The 21,049-nt window shown below is 39.4% G+C and overlaps 2 protein-coding genes across 2 annotated transcripts; one reads left to right on the top strand and one right to left on the bottom strand.

Annotated features, from left to right (window-relative positions):
• The first annotated feature begins 233 nt into the window (after positions 1 to 233).
• LOC106743358 (Usher syndrome type-1G protein homolog) lies at positions 234 to 13,639 on the top strand. The gene is made up of 7 exons (XM_014617129.1): positions 234 to 459; positions 3,964 to 4,107; positions 8,083 to 8,355; positions 8,864 to 9,131; positions 9,591 to 9,899; positions 10,470 to 10,671; positions 10,966 to 13,639. The coding sequence occupies exons 1-7, from the start codon at positions 437 to 439 to the stop codon at positions 11,211 to 11,213; spliced, it is 1,467 nt and encodes a 488-aa protein (XP_014472615.1). The 5' UTR covers positions 234 to 436; the 3' UTR covers positions 11,214 to 13,639.
• Positions 13,640 to 15,109: 1,470 nt separating this feature from the next.
• Positions 15,110 to 20,508, bottom strand: LOC106743374 (UPF0472 protein C16orf72 homolog). Its single transcript, XM_014617156.1, has 5 exons — positions 19,730 to 20,508; positions 19,344 to 19,415; positions 17,871 to 18,042; positions 17,616 to 17,755; positions 15,110 to 17,472 (listed from the first exon to the last, which is right to left on the bottom strand). The coding sequence occupies exons 1-5, from the start codon at positions 19,920 to 19,922 to the stop codon at positions 17,330 to 17,332; spliced, it is 720 nt and encodes a 239-aa protein (XP_014472642.1). The 5' UTR covers positions 19,923 to 20,508; the 3' UTR covers positions 15,110 to 17,329.
• Between the last annotated feature and the right edge of the window lie 541 nt (positions 20,509 to 21,049).

Here is a 21,049-nt window from a genome sequence, read left to right on the forward strand (position 1 = left end):
ATTCAAGTTACCGTATTGGCGCACGTGGTTTGAACTCGAGCCGATCAAGTGGATTCGCGCAGTTCTGCGGAACAGACCCCAGGTGGCGGATAGATGTCCGAACGAGGACGCAGACATGTGGCGAGTCTTCGGGAGCAAGGTGGGAGGGCGTTATCGGAATGGGAGGGATAATCGAAGTAAAGAAAGAGAGAGGAGGAGAGCCTACAGTCTGGTGTCCCAGGTGTAACTTGCCGCTCGCTCGAGCAGTGCATCGCCGAACGTTACACTCGGCAGGCGGCTCGCCTCCGCGTCACGTCGCTTATTAACACACACACGCACCGCAGTTCTGTCTTTCTCGCGCTTCGATTCGCGCGAGAAACTCGCCGAGTGTTTCCTAAGTTACGAACGATGCCTCGGTAAGCCACGTACCGCGGAGGAGCGAACGACGCACGGAGAAATGTCTTCGGAGCGATTTCACAAGTGAGTGGATTTTTACTCACCGCACGTGCGTGTGCGCGAGGATGTGCGCGTGTGTGCACATGTGTGTGTACGTGCGACCGCCTGTATCATTTTCTTTGCTCTTGTTTTCGTATACGCGCTCGCACGTAGGACTTGTCCCGGGGTCCGGAAAGCGGAGAAATGTCGTGGGGCGAGGTACTCGCCTTGGAATGGAAAAAAATCGCCGAGTCGACTGCGCGCTCGATCGCGCGAAGCGATTCAATAGCGCAGGGAGAATAGCGGTTGGAGAGGTAGTATACCTGAGCAGTCGAGCATCGACCAAGTTCACAGCTTGAACAATTGAACTTTTTTTTTTACGAACATATTATTTCGCCCGACATCGCGGGAAACGTGAACACGGCAACAACGTAATATACGATCGTTAATTGATTTCGTGAGAAACTTTGCTTCTGCACTTGGAAATCAAAGTGTGTTATTTTCACACGTACAAATGTCTAAAAATGAAACATCTGACCGCGGCTCTTTTTAAATATTTCTTGTCGTTTTAGGTTACGTCATTTAAGATGTTTAATTGTGTTAAATTATAAGTTAACGCGTCCAATCGTGTTAAAATACCGTGATTTAAAACGGCAAATGTGTAAGAAAAGCTAAGATAACACTTGAATTTGCAGTGTGCTATTTTTCTTTTTCCTTTTACGACGAGGACGAATTAAACTTTCGCTCTGACAATGTAACGTTTGAAAAGATTTTTTTCCTACAATTCGCGAAAATGTTGCATAATTTACCAAGCTGAGTGTCGAATTATTCGCGATGGATCGACGGTGATCTTTCGCTCACGCTGATCGAAATAATCACAGCGGAACAGAAAGATATTAGAAAACCCCTCACATTTCAAGTCAAAGTGCAAATGTTAGCAAGTTGTTGGAATAAATGGAGACAGGCTGAACGTCACGCGATCATTAACGCACGATGCTTTAACGGGCTTGTTAGCATCGCCGAACAGATAAGAAAGGGCGATAAAGATCGTGCGAATATGCACATCCGCGCGCTAAGTGATATATCCGATTTATTTCATAAAGGGATTAAAAGGTTCCGAATGCCTAGTTACCTACGAATCCGGAATAATGGGAATGAAGTCCGTGATCATGGGCTGTTTCAACCGCGGCGCGACGTGCGCATCGACGGAGCGCGTGCGGAATTTATGCATGAGAGGCTCGTGCTCTTGTTTCACTCGGTATGGATTTACTGTCCGGATCATCCGTAGAAATTCCAAACCCGTTCCCGAACGCATTGACGTTATAATTCAACCGTATCGTCGAAATACCAGGAAAACGTGTTACACCAAAGAAAAAGATTCGTTGAATTAATGTGACAACGGCGCGTCCTTGGTCGAAGGAAATAAAATTTTTGAGAATTTCTTAAGATAATTGGCCTGTCAAACCATTTTCTTAGGAATCCATTTGAATTTTAGCCGCATATTGATGGAAATATTATCTACACGCCTGTCAAGGTAGAAAAAGATTGACCATTCAGAAGCTGAGATATTCGCAACTGAAGATGATACTTTTTATACGTGCCCCTTAAGGTTAATATTCTATTTTGAATTTCTATTTTGAATTTATTCTAAACCACACTTGATATTTTAATGGAAAATCATGTAACATTAAGAACTAATATAGAAACATTATACAAAAATTTTAGAAATTTGGATCATATTGTTTTGAAGGCATACACAGTAAAAAACTTGGCATTAAATTTGACACATTTCACATGTCTCAGACGGTCCGCGACAATTTTTATGTTAATTTAACACAAAATGAATATATTGAAACGATAAGCTTATGAAGAGGCCCCTTAATATCGCTAAAAATCCGACACTCTAAGGACCGACTATCTTAAGAGTTGAATTTGATTCCAGAATTCCAGAAAAACAAGAACCAGAAATTCCGATTCCTTCGATAGAAACAGTTCGGTTCATTCAGTGTCGCATTAATTTAACCGGTCTTCCTTTTCCGTGTATAAAAAATGAAGGCTGAAATTATTCTTAGCAGAACGTGAGTCGAAAGTCGCGTATTATGTCTCGGCTGGCTACGCGCAAAAACGCACACATACTTGCCTTAACACATTCCAATTTCCCTAATTAAGAAGAGAGAAACTGCGGATCGCGCTCGCGTCGCTGTAGTACGCATAATTTAACTAGTAATTAAAATATCACGTCGTAAGCAACGTGTCGCGCGAGCGACGAGGTAATCTGATGTTGAGACGCGTGGATATAAACTCACTTCGCTCTGGAGGTCTCTGCTTGCGATGAAACTCGCGATTCTTTTCCGAGAAGCGTAACGATAATTAGAAAACGATCCGGCTGAAATGCAAGGCACTGTGATGTGTCGCATGATAAAATAATGACAGGCCAGCTTTCGCAACGTGGTGCTACGAGCAAGCAAAAAAATGTTTTCGTTCTCAATGACGGTATAACGTGTTTAGAATAAATCGAGCGTTACGACGAGGTACGCGTTTAAGTGCGCGTACATTACGGACTCGTTGTATCAGTTAACTCGCGAATGTTCAGAAATTTTTTGTAGATGTTGCACTTTCTTCGAGAACTTGCGCATACTACGTAACGTATTAAGATAATGTGTAGAAAATATTCTGGATCGCATACATATATGCATATACTAGAGCATGTAAAGTCTTAATTGAATTGAGCCACTCAATGTAGATAGTTTCGACTCAACTCGTTAACTTAATTCAGCTATTCAAGATGTTCTCAAGTATAAACTCATTAACTCGGCCACGTTATCGTCTATTTAACAGTGTGATAATCTACAATAATAATATCGCCTTGAATATCAATAGCAATAATCTGATAAAATGATATTTTATATACATCGTTATGGAGAGAAACACATAAAGAAGCACATCTATAGTATACACATAATAACGTTACAATTTTTCAATACAAATGATTCTTCGAAACTCTCTTTATATATTTATCGTTCACTCTTTCGTTGCTCTTAATAATTAAAATTAATTATTCAAAATGATTTATGAACATATATATTCATTTTAATCTTAACGGGCAAATATTTCGAAAAATGGTAGGTACGGGAAAATGTTTCAGATAAAAGTTGTAAGGTTTAAAGGAGGACATAAGACGGTGATTTTAACTTCGTTATACAGTCAATAATTCAAGATCATTTCCACGTTAACTTCATTTTTTTCACCGTCTTAAAATTCGTCCCTTTTTAAATTCAACAATTTTCATCTGAAATATTTTCCCATATCTTCCATATTTTTTCGAAATATTTATCTGTTAAGATTAAAATGAGTCACTCTGTATGTCCACAAATTTTCACCATTGTATTTGCATCTGTTTTTCAACGTGATTCGTTAAAAGTATCAATATTTGTATCGATCCGCTTCATCTGATCTTTAGCGGCGGTCGAAACGAGTTGCGAGCTGCCTGAGAACATCTGGCAGATCGAACAAAGAATAGTATAATGCACAGGCTTCTCTTTGCGAAAGGGCTGCGCGGGACGGCGCGTTGGACGTTCTGAAGGAAGCCACGAGAAAGGATTGTAACGCGCGAGACGAAGGAGGAATGACCCCGACATTATGGGCAGCCTTCGAAGGTCACATAGATACACTGAGACTGCTGGTCGCCAGAGGGTATGCGTGCCTAATATTTTCTTTTCTTGCGTTTGACATAACTAGGCGCGAATGGCCAGCGTGTCGTGCACTTGCGTGCGTTTACGCTCAGTGGCGAAAAAATTTCTCTACAATAATTAAGAAGCATGTTTTCACGCTTACACAATATATAGCGCAGGTTGACTGTTTTATTTCGTGAAAGGACGAAAAGAATTGGCGAATCGCGTGTCACGGGGGGTTCTCCTCGTGAATGCGGGTGCACCGGAACCGTGAACGCACGCGACTGTACCTCACAATGGCACGCGATGGGTGATACACGGCCAGACATTCTTCCCGAACCGCAAATAATACATTTAGTCACCGTAACTTATTGTTGAGTCGAATACTCATAGGGAAAATATATAAGTAAATAATAATGGATATCTTATTTAAAAATTATATAGATGAATAACTTTTACCAAATAATTTGCACTTATGTAACTAATAAATGGCAATTACTTCGACCGTCAATGAAAATTCTATGTACGAATTTTAAGAAAAAAATTTTTTTCATCTTTATTAAATTGTTTTCAAAATCGAATTATCGAGAAATTAATTATATAACAGGAATATATCGCGTAAATATGAATCTCTATACGAAAAATATATCTGTGAATAAACTATGAATATAAATATATGAATTTCGAATAATGAATAAATTCTTACATATGAAGAATCTTTGTCATATACTTATAAAATATTTATAAGATATACACAAGTTAAATTTTGGAAATAAATAAACAATAAAATTGTATGGTATAGTCTGTCGTATAAAAATCGCATCTCAAATGGCAATGGGTAAAAAATAATATTAAATCGTGCAAGAGTTAACAACAAATTATATCGCAAATTGCGGAAATAAAGTGCATTTAACGACAAATGTTATTTTGCGTTTTAACCACTCATACGAGACATGGCTGCCCATCAGATACGAGGTCGTCGTGCCCCATGAGCACGACAGCCCCACTACAACTAGTACCTGATAATTACACTCACCGAACATGCGGGGGACTCGTGCCAGCTCCAAAATACAGGGAGTCCCTCGGTGTTTCCGGCGACAGAAACGAACGCGTAGAATCACGTAGGATCACGAACACACGTAGGACACCCGTAGACTTTCGTAACGAAGTCGAAAACAACCGCATTAATTTTTGTCGGTTTACCATAATCTGAAAGCAAATTATAATTACTTACAAATCATACTTGCTGATTTAATTAAATGTGTTAAAAACTAATCGAACTAATCCCATTCTTTTTGTAAAAGGAAGGAGTATTTATATCTATAATTCATAAAAAACACAATATTTTTAATTTATTGATTAATATACTAAAATTATAAAACATAATGATTGTATAATTTGTGAGTATGACTGTCTCTTATATACATCTAATCGGAGAGAAAAATATGTCAACTTACAAATGAGACAAAATAACTCAGAATATATAAATATTATAATTGTAATTGTAATTATTTATAATTTAGTAGTTATTTTACCTCACTCAAAAGTTATCGCATAATTTTCCCCAACAATTAGATACATGCTTACATAAAAGACAATTATGCTCATATATCATACAATTATATTTCGCAATAACAACAGCCTTCATAAATCACGAAATTAGCTGCTTTTTACACAAAATATTAAAAAGCTAAATCTAACGCTTCACACAGTACTTTCTCCAAGCATCACGCAAGCAGGCAATTTGCACACGCGACGATTACACGGATAATTATACCCGTGAACATTTACACTTGATGATAATCACATTCCCAACGATGTACGATAAGATCAAATATAATTTCATTCAAGTCGTGATCAATTTAAATACGGAAGAGTATATCTTACATAGCCAACCGCTTTGCTTGCATTATTGCACATAGCCATAGGGATCATTTTCACATATTTATCGCATCTCAAACCTATACTTACTGAATTTATATCGATTTCGACCTGGACTGGAAGTCGAAACTTCCAGTCTCGTTTTCGCGAGGCAACTCCGTCCCCTAGGATCCTCGCTCCGCTTTCGCATATTGTGATTGACAACATATGCAGGGGACAGGAAGCACGCATTACAGGTGTCCATCGACTGAAGAGCGGCGGAAACCACAGTCGAGCGCACGAAAGACAATGGGCCGGTGTATACGTGACAAAATAGTGGGCCGAAGCGAACCCACAGCGATGCAATATGTACCGAAAATCCTCGCTCGGATGTACTCCGCGGTAAATACACAACATGCGGCCCTCCTCGATCTGTTTCGAAGCAAGATATTCCGAATTAACACATCGATATCGATCATGTACAATCATGAATGCAACGGAACTAACAACAATATGGCCGTGGATTCTGTGGTTTCGTTGCCACCTACTGAATTGTTGGCGAAAACGTACACAAACGTACGTAACACACGTTGTACTACGATCATAAGATAGCAGACCGAATACTTACCACGTAATTGAGGATCGAGGTTGTCCATCCCATCCGTTGGCGGGATGAAATCGATGAAACGATCGTCGGAAAACTGGGAGCGACTGCGTTCTCCAGAAATTCCTGCGAAAGTGAACCGCTTCATAGATAAATGAGCGGAACGCAGGAACGAGGAACGACGGTTACCGCTACATCGATACGTGTTGCGCTTCATTTGGCCGTTCATGTACTAAACGTCATTCCGCCTCACTTTGTCGTGTACAATAAGGACGATAGAATGACGTTTACAGAATATGAGCATTCAAAGCGAACGCTGCCATGGACTGAGCTCGTCTTCCACGCTTTCGTGTTGAAAGCGTCTCGTTGTATCTTTATCTCTCATTACACGCCGAAAGCAGATAGAACGATGCTTTCAGCATCGAAAGTGTGCAAAACGATTTCAGCCATGAGGTATCGCGGTGGATCACTGTCAATACTGAAAACTTGCACGTAACATAAACTGCAAATTTTCATTGACGGTGAATATCGAAGCACAGACATAATCTAGCTACTGGAAAGTGCAACCCCCTGTGATTTGTGTCGCACGATCGTGATTACAAGTGACAAGTGCGTGACTAACTTATTAGTGTCGGCGGGCGAGATAAGTGCCTGTTTCATTTCTCGCTCGAATGACTCAGCCGAGACGAACCGACGAACAGACGAAAGTCTCTCCTGGATGAGGACCCCCTTGAGGGAAGACTTTGGAAAATCGCCATTGACCGAGAAGAACGACGCGAACTGGACCAGCGGAATGCGCGGGAACAAATCGCGAAACTGCTGCACAACGACGCGCATCCGCCGCGGAAAAATACACCCCGTAATTCCCGCCGCGCGATTATGATTTGAAACGGCCAATATCGTATTTTCAGTGGCGCATTAAGGGGGCCACTCATAAGTATAGTAATTATCAAACAAAATTACGTTTCTATACATTTATTTCACTACTTAAATAATAAGTGTTAATTTTGGAAACGAAATTGAAATAAATATGTACAGGGTGTCCGAAACTTTTCTTTCAAACGCTTGTGTGAAGATATAACGGATTAAATTGAGCGAAAAAATCCTCTTTCAACAGACATCAGTATATTGAACCTTGAACTTGGAACTTTGAACCTGTCGTTAAATACAGCAGCTGTCATATATTCGTAGATTAAATTAGTTAAACTACTCTGAACAAAAAAATCCTGTACTATTTTGCAAATAGAATGCAAATTTTTTAATTAACACTTAAAGAAGCCTTTATACATGGTCATTTTCAATCATTAATAACTCGAATGAGTTCGTTTATAAACTGCTTCGAGCTAATTTTCATTTATTTTTCAAATATACATTTCGAATGCGCTAAAGATTTTACCATCTTTATTCAACATTATACTCTTTGTATATATTATATGTTTATTATTAGATTCCAACATTTGTTTGTTTTTTTTCTGAAATCTACACGACCTGTCTCACACATTCGTCCGACATAACGTTACCGTTTTATCGCAGAGGCGATCCAGACAAGACCGATTATTTCGGCAACACGTGCCTTCATTTGGCAGCGGCGAGGGGTCACGAATTCTGCGTGAAGTTTTTAGTGAAATTCGGATGTAATATCTGGTCGCTGGATATCGACCGGCACTCAGCCAGGGAGCTCGCGGCGATCAACGGCTGCGAGAGGATCCTGCAGTTCCTGGATCTCGCCCAGGCCGATCAGGAACTGAATAATCGCAAGAAAAGCCGGCTGCTCCGGGAAAAGGCGGAGAAGGATGCGGAGAAGAGGTGTAGCTGGAATGTCAATTGTTTTTGCGCTACCGGGCGAGAGAATAATATCGTAGTCGCTCGCTGATCGTGCAGTAGAATCGTGCTTCTACGATAGAACGTGGATGGTCTCTTTGCAAACAGTTTCAATTTTCCTTTTTACATTTTAACAAATTGTTTTATTATATTAAATCGTGCTATATTGAGCTTTTATTAAAGAAACATGAGGATTTAGATGCGTTATAGATTTACAAATTCGAATCGGTTTTCAGAGTGATTTTCAAGTAACCGTGGTGTTTCCAAATAACCATTCGAAATCTCTTTCTCAGAATAAATACACGAGAATGACCGAATAAAGAACATTATTGTGATTTAATTATTTTCGTAAATGAAAATGTTAGTCTTTTTCAGTTATTAATTAACGTTAGAAATTTGCTATTTTCATACCATTCTCCTTTGACTTATTAATTATTTATTTTCTGATATGTCAAGATTTTTATACTGATTGGGAAAATATCTATTTGTTAAGACTGAAAGAATACATGAAAAAACAAAAGGTGGCTGAGTTGAGAGCGGAGAAAGAACAGAAAAAACTTATAAAGGATCGCGCTAAATCGGACTTGGATACAATGAATGAGATGAATGGCCAGAGACTCGGTGTACTAACCTTTAGAGGTCGAATGAAACCTTCGCCGACATTCAGCGATATCGTCGGTACCACAACAAAGAGAAATGGTAGTACAGTTTGCCGAAAAGCTTTAGCAAAGAAAGCCGTCAACGATTTTAAAGTTGTAGAGGTAAGAAAAGAAATTTTAGGGAGATTTCCAACGATTCGTAAAGAATAAAAAAATCTCGAATTTGGGATTAACTTTTCAAATTAGAATGTTGCCTTTGAATATTAGAGTCCAGATAAAACAGAAAACGATGATCAAAAATGAAAATGATGAAAAAATGATCGAGAAATAAGTTTTATCGTCATTTTCCCGTCACTTTGACGTCATTTTCTGTTCTACACTGAAAAAGGTGCAACATTCAAGTTAATATTTGCTAAAACATATTGAAGTGATTATTTTACCTGAATTAAATAAATATTACTTGAATGTGGCACGCTGAAAAAAAAAGTGTTACATTCAAGTGATATTTGTTCTATCCTCTCTCTCTCTCTTTAGCAAATATTTACTTCAATGCAGTTTCTCCTTCCAACGTGTCTGGGAGAAAATCAGGAATATAATATGCCAATATATATCGCATTGCAGGTCGAAGTAAATGGAAAGAAATCTATTCGAAGTTTAACCGGCGTTCGACGGGATTCCGAAGTTATGTACGTAGGCACATACGATACTCAGCCTCAGCACATGGGCAGAAGGGGCAAGATCTCCGACGTGTGGGGCACTTTGAGTAAATCGCAGAGCACGCCCGACCTCTTAGGTGAAAGGATATACGACGAGGAGGAGGAGGACAGGGAGGAAGAGAATCTGAATGTTGCGAAGGACACTGCTTTCCTTCAGGAACCGGCGAGCATTTTTAATCGACCTGGTTTCGGATCGGTGGCCTTCAGGAGGACGGTTAGTCTTAATAATCAAACAACATCCTCTTGTACAACTATCAGTTATGTAAACCGGATGAAAGTAATAAATTCAAGCTGCGGTTGGCAAAGATTCAATTACAAGCCACGTCGTGACATTTCTCGAATCTATTGTATTCTGTGTTCACAATTATTCGCTGATATCAACGCTTCTTATACGCGTATTGTAATAATAAACTTAATATCGCGAATGAGCGTTCCGCGCGGCTACACGCGAAGAGACCACCCAACTGGCAAGAAACCAGTACGCTTTAACGTCGCGAGCCGGTGTGTATTTTCCCCTGCGAGAAGAACTATCGCTCGCCCCAATTGAGTCACGATTCCGCAGTGAGACAAAGAAACGAGTTGTGGGAATTGTTGCGGAAACGCTAACGATCTCCTAAACGGTTGCACCATACAATAACGTGCCACGTAACAGAGACAATCATCGCACACCCCGACCACGTAATTATGCGGCTAAAGAGGGATAGATGGAAAATCTAATAAGCTAATTGGTCATTTCTTTCGCGTATCACCGTTCCATGAGACGCAACGTAATTTGCGTTTTCAGATAACATCCACGCTGGACAACCTACCGGTCACGCAGACGGACGTTCAACTTCAAAACGGCCACGTTCCTGTGAATGGCTCCGCAAATGGATCCATAAACGGCAACAAGTTTAGCCCTAACGGACATAACGAGGAGATCAGTATAGGAAGTGCCGGCAGTTTAGCGCGCAGACAAAGCCTGTGGGACGAGGATTTGCTTTCAGGCAAGTTAAACACAAGCATCTCCGGGTAGAACAGAAAATAAAGGAGACGTGAAAATAACGTCAAAATGATGAAAAATTGATCGAAAAATAGATTTTATAGTCGTTTCCTCGTTATCTTGACATGATTCGGGCATAATTTTGACGTCATTGTTATTTTCCTCTCTACCTGGAATTGTAGCAAAAATTGAAAACATTATTATATAATATATATAATGTTATTATATATAATATGTTATTAAATTAAATTTACAAATTTATTGAAAGAGTTGATTTCTCATATCTCATATTGTGTAGAAGGCGAAGAGACGGACGAGGAATGGACACCCTTGCAGAGATTTCTGGCCGCTAATAATCTGACGTCGATACAACCTGTCTTGGAGTCCGAACAAATCGATCTGGAAGCCCTGATGCTGCTTACCGAGACCGACATAGCGGCCCTCAAACTTCCTCTCGGCCCCAGAAGGAAACTCACCAACGCGATTGCAAATCGGAAAAAAGCTCTAAGCGCGCCGGAAAGTGTCATCAAGGACAGTAGATTGTGAAAATATTGTGTCACGACAATGCTATCGACGAAATTACCCGCTCACGCTCGCAAATGTGACAAAATAAAAATATGTGCGGGAATTAAAAATTAGAGAAAATGTGAATTCTAATTATCGAATATATCAAATCGAGATTTCCTTATATGAGTCAAGCGAACTGACGATTAAAAATTAAAAATTAAAGAGAAAAAAGAAGGAAAAAAATATCGTTAACAACCAGGTTGAATAATGAATCGTACATCGTGATGGTGCTATTTTAAATCTAGAAATATATCTACGCAGTCCTTAACACATATCATAATGTTCTTAACAGAATTCTTCTGTGCCTTCTAATTTTCATAGTTCACATCTACCATTAGCATATTTTTCTATATATACTATTACATAGTACTAAATTGAAATGATCTCTATCGGATCACTATAATCGATCGATTTTACACAATCGGCTAAACTATACTCGTAATTACGTAAGCGATCGTTGATAAAGATTGTATGAAAGATAGGAAAGAAAGGAAGATTAAGTTCTTCGACGATACTAAGTAATAAGTAACTAGTATATGCCATAACGAAAAAGAAATTCAATACACTGCCATAAAACATAAGGCGTTTATGTTTGTGAAAGCACGTTGCTGTATCAACTTTTGCTTAGCGTGCTAAACTCTGATCTACGCATCGTATATTATTGTACTATACACGAAATTTCCTAAATTCGCATATTTATTTGAATAATGTAATCATACACATTTTTAACACTAGAACTGCGGCTGGATCATTTTTTACCCATTTGTAGATTCTTTTCTTTCCATTTCTTTCGATTTTCATCACTGGGAAATTACGTTCATAATATCTTCTTTATCATAAAATAATTAAACAATATCATGAAGTTCAAAAAAGGCCACGAATAATTACGAAAAAGAGGCCCATCAAAAGTGACTCAATCCGCAGTTTTAGGAAGGGAAAAATTGCCGCGGCTCAAGTGTTAATGCACTTCTTCACATTGATAGCATTAATTGATGTATCAAACTGTATATGAAATAATCGTCGGATATCATCGATGAGTCTCATGTTACATGTGATAACCAGGGTTCAGCTTTCAACGTCATTTATGAGGCGTAACCGCCACGATTAGCCGCTGAGGTACAACAATAGAATATTGAACCCTGACTAGTTTTCGGATATGGGCAGGTAGTTTAGCTCAGCTACCTACCTGAGGGAGAACAATTGTACGTAGTGGTACTTGATTTGTGCCTGTAGTGATGATGATTTCCATTGCGCGCGTGTGCGTGTCTATTACGCTTCAGATAAAACGATGTGTAATTTTCGCATTCTGTTGATATAATCGCAATAATGTGAATTAAATTATCTCAAATATACTTCATATTGGTAATGTTGACTTCGTGAGATCGTGTATAGTACATATTGTACCATACAAAATTACGCAAAATGTACAAAACAAATGTGTGACAATAAAGTATGTATATACGTATACAAGATGTGGTTTCTATTCGCAAGGGGAAAAAAGTTATATTGCGTACAATGTAGAGGGAAGAAAGAACGCCTCCGCACGTCTATATCTTCTTTTTCCTCGTGATTTATTTGTAAATGATTATCTTACAAACAAGAGGCGCAAAAATATACAAGCTTCTTATGTTCGCAAGAAAGTAACAGCACCATTTCACGCCTTGCCATGAACGCGTCGTGCCTAATCAAGGCGTCATGTTCGTGCAAGTCTCATGTCACGGTACACTTATTCTCGCGGAAGTGCACCACAGTTTGCAGCAATGTGCATCGGATAATGATAGAAGAAACGAGAAAATAAATAAAACAAGAGGAGATTTCAATCGTTCATAAAACCTTTCGGTGCGTCGATTTCATCAAACGTAGTACAGTCGGCATGATAAATGTTGCAACACTTCTTTTTCTCGATGAGTTTCACAATGCGCTTCGTATCCACGAGGAAAATGTATTTCTTGAGAATTGCTAAAAAAAATAAACTCTCCTATCGGATACGAAAAAAAGCGTTGCGAAATTCATCGAGAAAAAAAGTGTTGCAAGTTGTATTATGCCGACTATACCGTGTCTATACATTCCTGTATGATATAAAAGATGTAAAATATATCATCATATCACGCCATGAATTCAGGTCTTTCTGCAGAATATCCCCAAATTCGCGATCTTCAAGATTCCGCGCAATTTGGACAACTGACTCTCCGGAAAATCCACCAACAATCACTGATTGCGAGATACCTCCAATGCACATAATCATAAAACATATATTTTTAAACATCTGAGCGTACCGCTCAAATCATTTACGTTGTGAGTAATTTCGAAGTATTGCTTGTAAGGATTATTTTATCGTACGAAAAAAATAAAAAAGAAAAAGAAAGATAAGGGATAAATTAAAAAAAAGAAATATACGTTGTATATATAACAAACAATAAATTGTACAGAATAATTTTGTATACAATAAATTTAAATTTGCTCGATGCATTGCAGCGTATGATGCTACATCTCGTAACCGCAGATTTCCGACGAGATAATTCTCTCATGAGAAAGGGAAAGCTCCACGTGTGTGGGAAAATTCTTTTCGCTGACCTCGAAGTGTCTCGTCTCTCGCGTACGGGTTGCCATTATGCAAGCTAGGAAAATGCCAATCGTGCAAAGTTTCCAGCGGAACGGCAGCGCACCCGAGAGCCGGCCACTCGCTAACGAAAGAAAAACTAAACGATTGCCACCACCGGCGATCTTGCGATCAAGGTTTTGATTATGCAATCGGGAGACGTACCACGAACACATGAAACGGAACGGTGGCAGGTCGGTGCCTGTAGAGTTATCTCGGCATCGTACCGCCGAGAGATTGGTGCGCTCACTTACGGGTAAAGTGTACCTAAGTATGGCATCTTCGTACGAGATATACCTAAGTTTTACGAATTACTTTCTTCTATCATAATTACGAAAAGAACATTTACACAGGAGAGATATCGACAGCTGGAACGGGCGTCAGGAAGAAACGTACTGCGCTGTGAGAATAATTGCGCGAGCATAGAAATTTTCCGAGTGGCCTCGATGGGCCGCTGTCGTATTCGCTTGCGTGAAAAGGGACACACTTTTCTTCCATGACTGCGTTCGATCTGCGTAACGGTAGACATCTAAACGGTTCGCTCGTGAAAAATAAATTCTCCACGGTTGTTGCGTGTTGTTTCTCACTGTGATGCGAGACTCTCTATTTCTCGCCGACCCTGCATCGCCGCCGATCTCGTCATTCAAAGAAATAGAAGTCAATAATCAAGTACTCGGGATTTCATCAACTGCCGATCGCACGATAAATATCATTGTTAAAGCTATCGCATAGTAGTCAATACTAGTAGTGATAATAATATTAGCGATATATCTATGGTTATCGTTTGCCGTTATTAGCATACGCTATATTTACAACTGAACAACAATCTTTGCTTCTATTATGGATGCCGCGATCTCGCAAGGAAACGAATAAAAACGTATATTGCGCTTCTACGTGACTTTTGAAGGACGACTAAGCGAACTTCCCCGTCGAACAACGGACGACGATAATGTTAGACAGTTGAGCGTACCTAGTACGTACAATAACCTGCCCGCCAATACATCATGAACACTCGTAACAATGTGTAACAACCTTCCCACTTTGCCAATCACAATTAATCATCTTCCAAATTCAGATAGAAGCAGCATGAGACGTACTAGCTAGAAATAATGTACATTCACAATCATCGTCGTAAGATAGGGCGGCGTCTCACTCACTGATATAAATCGTCAAACACAATGTTTCTTTATAAAATACACTGTTATATATATATATATATATATATGTGTAAGTACGCGCGAGCATGTATGTATATATATGTATATTCATNTATATATATATACATATGTATATTGCAATCTCTTTATCACACCTATTTGACAAAGCCTACGTTCAATAAGATAGATAGTTGAGATGATACAGCAAACAGGTCACGCTGCCAAGAGTTGTGGCAAAACCAGATCCACATTTTTCATTGCAGAACTTCGACGTAGACTTTGTTCGAGATGTAAAGCTTGACACTTGTCCGATAATTCATTTATCCTTATTAGTCTATGTATCAACAAAAACAGAACTACATTGAATTACATTGTCCCGTCGCTTATTCGTCGTGTTAATTTTCGTGTCGTGTCGAATTTTCTCGAAATTCTAAGAAACTGATCATTCTTCACACAACCCTGAAATTCTCATATTAAAAGTATCGTGTTTCCAATCTCTTCGTCGCAATTCACAACGAGGTGTCTTTAAGAAAATTTTCACTTACATCCTCGTGACACTTTAAGTTAACGATTTTCAGACGTTTGAGAGATGAAACGTTTCATCTCAGTATCGATCTTATAATTACGCCTAATGGCGTAAAACTCTGGCTACACAAAATGGAAGCCAAGAACCCAGGCAACAGCCAATTTGGATCCACCGTGTATAAATGAGAGTGTGATGAGATACGAAATAAAACAGGATGTACAAACAAGTAACATAAACGATATAATTATAATTAAATAGGTATTATACAAAAAAATAGTAGCTCGATAATATATACTATACATTAAGATATATTTTAACAAGAATTTAGAAAACCAAAAATCAATTCTAATGCTCGACAAATAAAATTTAGAGTGCGATTAAAACAGAACAATTCTTTTACCATCGCACTGTTCTTAATTCTATCGACATATTCTTGCCGGTTAATATCCCCATTTTTTGTCGTTATACCCACGAAGTGAATCAGTATAATTATTCGCAATGCATTTCCAAAATTGACTACAATATTAAAGATCCTGCAAAAGTCTTTTAACAAAAATTCCTCGTTTCTCAATTCATTTGGTCTACTGATGCATATAAATTAACTGATATATATTCTCAAATAAAAGACATATTTTTGATTGGTCAAATGCCTTGACAAACAGAAGATTACATCGAAGAAATGATATTCTTGTAAGATATATTTCTTGCTGTAATTAATTTTAGAAATGCATTGCGAGCGATTTAAGTGATTCATCATCGCAGCTATCAACGATATAAATAATATAAAATGTTTTTATATTGACATAATATTTTATATTATTTTGCCAAAAAGCATTCACGAAATTAATTACCTATATTCATGATATAATAACAACAATATTATAATTAGCGACCTAAACAATTCTTTGAATTAAAAACGGATATAGTACAATCGTATCCTCTCTCTCTCTCTCTCTCTCTCTCTCTCTCTCTCTCTCTCTGTCCCTTTTTGATACGAAATGCCATCAGCTTATATATCGAAAAAAGAAATGTTTTGTCTTATCTGTCGAGAATTTCACCTATATGTGATGTAGCAGGTCGAAGATAACGATTGATAAATATCAGGATGTGTCTCTACCAGCTGCTACAAATTTCAATATACTTATCGATCCTGTTCATACAAAGACTTAGTACTTCAGATTGATGTTACGCGTCTGGCTAGTTCTTCAGAAGTTGATTTACAGATCGACAAAATGACAGTCTCGTATACAAACTCTTGCACATAATATAAGACCAATCGCAATCGTGTGGGCACTTTAAACAGTATTAAGACACGTTCGTGCGCTCTCACTCCTGTGGCTCTATATGCACTGATAATGTAATATACATATATAATTGCATAATCGCACTCTTAAACTTCTTCCTCATGAAATCACTTTCGTGGGAAATTAAAACAATCAGAAATTAAAAGCCTCATTAATCATAGCTTATCATAAAGCGAAAATCATCATTTTGTTAATAATAAGGAAAAGAATTCGTAAACTAAATGATATTCAAGTGTGTGGCAGCTGTAACCTAGTATATAGTCTACAAACACACAAGTATTTAAAGGCTGAATCATCTTTTGAACGGCATATAAATTAAAATCGGCAGTAGAAGATAACGGAGATACATACGAACGTGCTTATCTGGCAGTGTGAACCACTACCGTTTTCCTCAAACAATTACACGTAACCGGGAGCTATGTATGGGGGAGTTGAACTATTTAGTTACGAATTGATCATTTAATTAACAGGGATCAAGGGAGTAAAACTACCTTACATGTCGCGCGCCGTTACATGAAACGCGTACGTTTGTGCGTGGGGGATCCCATATCCACGTCGTGCGAAGCAGGCCGTTTATGATTCCGAGCAAATTCGTTGCTAATAAAGGCCGACAGTTCAGCTTGTCGTCCGCTACGTCGAGACATCGGTGAACCTGGAAAGAAGATGGTAGCATTCTTCAGAATACGTTTTACAATGTAGATGTCGAATTAATGTCATTGTTATAATGAGTCAATTTTTAAGAACACAAATATATGGAAAATTTATACAAATTAAATTCGGCATTGAACATTATACCAGATATGGCCTCTCTAAACGTGTGCAACTCGGGATCTGGGTCGCTGCCTGGTGTTGGTGTTGGAGCGACGACCATACTCGGTGTTGGGCTCTGTGACGGTGGAGAGCCGCACACCATCATACGCGGCTTAGGTGAACTTCTGTAAGAGTAAATGCGTCGGATTATACGAAAAAACGATCGATTATTGATCTACTCGCTCGTAAAATAGTGTCGATTCATTGATATCTTTTAGATGAATTGCAGTAGAGACGAACCTATGCGAATGTGGTCGAGGTGGCGGTGGTCTGCCAGCCAAATATGCAAGAAGATCTTCTCTGCGTATCATACGTCGTTTTTTCCTCGCCCAATTCAGAATTTCTTTGCTGCGTTTTTGCTTTCCCATTTCTATTCCCAGATCACTACAACGCCTCATACTATCGATGGAATCTATTTTAAAATACTCAATTAATAAAATACATATACATATACATATATATATATATGCATATAATTATTTTTATAGATACAATGTACATATTTGCCAGTATCTAACAAGTATATGAATATGCAAATACACAACCCCTATAAAGCAATGTCTAAGTCAGAAAGAAATAATAAGATAATCAGTTAGATCCATATTCTGAACTCACTTTCCTCAATAAAAGTGAGTTCAGAATATGGATCTAAGGCAACAGACAAAGATTGTATTGCACAAATGCTTATAAAGATTTCAACAATTGCATGAGGTTACTTCACTGAAAATGTTTGCAAACAACACAAACTTTGGATTGACCAATGTAATCTGATAAAAGCTTTGTCACAATAATTGCCTCGAACTATTTTTGTGCCCAATGAGGTGATAAACTTTGACATTTACTATGCATGAAGTAACAGTCACATACAAACTATTCACAATCAAATACTAAAAGAGTTGTTTACTCAGCTCCACCATATAATCTTAACCCTTTGCACTCGAGGGCTCCGGAGCAGAGCCATTTAAAATTTGTCTTCAAACTCTTCAAACTCAAATGCAAATGGCAAGAACGGAATATCCTATACACAATAGTTTTTACGATCTGTCTTTGTCCTTATGTTATGAACTGAAAGTTATTTGCACTGTCTCCATAGCGGAGCCCTCGAGTTTGAAAACAAATTTTAAATGGCTCCGCTCCGGAGCCCTCGAGTGCAAAGGGTTAATTATGATCTAATGTACCTAATAACATTCATTGTGCAAGGCTTAACTGTCGCAAACAAAATATATTTATATAAATCCATTTGTAGGCAAACGACGAAAATAAAGCACATTTACTTTGTGAATAGTTTGTATGTGACTGTTACTTCATGCATAGTAAATGTGCTTTATAACATATAATTCCTGTGTAAAATGTTGCGTCATAATCAATATAACAGCAGGCCTCAATTCTTTATCATGACTTTCTATCTCCTTCACAGCTTGCTAATCATGTTCCTGCTGCAATCAGCGTATTCAATAACGCCTGATCCTGAGCATCAGCTGCTACAAGAATTTATGTGCAATCGTCGAACACACGCAACTGTGGTATGCGTCAATGCACCGAATGTTCCTGCATGACACTCTGATTTCATGGACGATAGAAAGCAAAGGAGAACAAGCAGGCAAAGATAAGCAGAGAAGGAAGGCGATAAGATAAAGAAAGAGGGTAAAAAGTGGATGGATGGTTATCTAGTTGACGTTTTCGACAACGACAATAAAGAAACAGAGTATGTACCTTTGTACAATGACGTGACAGTACCAGCAGCAGTCTGAAACGGTACCCACAAAGATACACCCAGCGTTCGATCTGCAAAAGAGAAAAACACGAATTAGACCGATCGAAACGGGTCGATGTATCCAAAGAGCATAGCGGGTTTTCCAAATGCGACTGCTCGAGAAAGAGAGAGAGAGAGAGACAAAGATCGCGAGTTACGAGATGCGTGTTACGACGCGGATCGTTCTCGTAACGTCGCACAAGATGGATGTCAACGCGAGATGGTTACTAACGTTACAGCACGACCATGGTATGGCCACCGCTGTGCGTTCGCGAGCACTCCCGTGTGCCCGAAAAAAGAGAGCAAAGGGCAAATCGCGACGGTATCCTTAGGAACGTAGACTCGCCTTTGTACAGCTGGGCGATGGCCGACGCTGTGGTCTGGAAGCTCGCCCACATCTGCTGCGAATAGACTTCCTTCTCATTGTGCAGCTGGCCCTCGTAATCCGGTTCGGCCTCGACCGATTCGACACATTGCTGTTCCCAACTACTGTACCAGAAGTCCATTATCGGATCGTCCTCACTCCGGTCGTCGGTCATCGTTGGCGATCGTGCGATCGACGCACCACCGTTCACTCCGCTCTAGCGCACTCTTACCACCGCAAACACACACACACACGCGCGCGTGCTCCGACGACACCGAACTCACACTACTTCTCTTCTTCTCGCGCACGCACGCACACACACACATGCGCGCGCGCGCACGTGTGGAATTCTGTCCGTGTGCGGTAACCGTAAGCGCGCACACGCCTCGCCCACCCGAATGCTCGATGACACACGCGTGACACGCGCACGTACACACGCAAGCGTGCCCGGTCGGCACGCCCGCAGATGAATTCCGCAGCGTCCGAACGGGCGAGCGAGCGAATACCAAAAGCGCTGAAAACAACGGCGATGGGGACAACGAGACCGTCCGGCTGGATAATGAAACTGCTGTCAACTCGCGCTTCTGCTCCGCACTGCTTCTCGTAACGCGACGAACGCCGCAAGGCCACCGCCTGCGAATCAAGTCGCGGCCATATCAATTACGCCACTGTGGAGATAGAGAATCGTCTTCTATCAGTACATTCAGCACGCACGAAGAGCGAAATGGAAGATCGTTGCGAAGATCAAGGCAGAATACGTATGTCACTCAGGCTGACCAATGCACGGGCCGAGCACGGCTCAACCGCGCCATCTACAAATGCACGTGCGACATCGTCCGCAGAGAAATTACGGCTGCTTTCCAGCGAGGAAAGAGTGTTAAGGCTCCTGGATAGTCGCTGCGACTGTTCTTGTTTGATGACGTCAGAAGCGAGGAAGCTCATGTCAAGAATTCTTATACGTTCAAAATTTGACCAATCAGAGCAAAATTCACTACACTTTTAGTGAGTTTAGTGAACTTTACCTTGATTGGTTATATTTCACTTGTATTCGCTATTGGCTGCACAAAATTAAAAGTTCTGCACTATTACCACACAAACGTTAATGTTAAGGCAAAGGCGATTGATTTTATTCGAAAAACGAACAAAAATTTTATAATCTACTAATTTTTTCGTTTTTCGAATGAAATCAATTGTCCTCACCTACATTAACGTGTGTATTCTAATTGTGCAAAAAGAATTTTAATTCTGTGCAGTTAGTATTAAAAATTGACGGTAAATCAGGACGACTCCAAGATCTTAAGA

This window comes from Dinoponera quadriceps, unplaced genomic scaffold, assembly GCF_001313825.1.
Source record: "Dinoponera quadriceps isolate SergipeBrazil2010 unplaced genomic scaffold, ASM131382v1 scaffold616, whole genome shotgun sequence".
In the NCBI taxonomy this organism is placed as follows: Eukaryota; Metazoa; Arthropoda; class Insecta; order Hymenoptera; family Formicidae; genus Dinoponera; species Dinoponera quadriceps.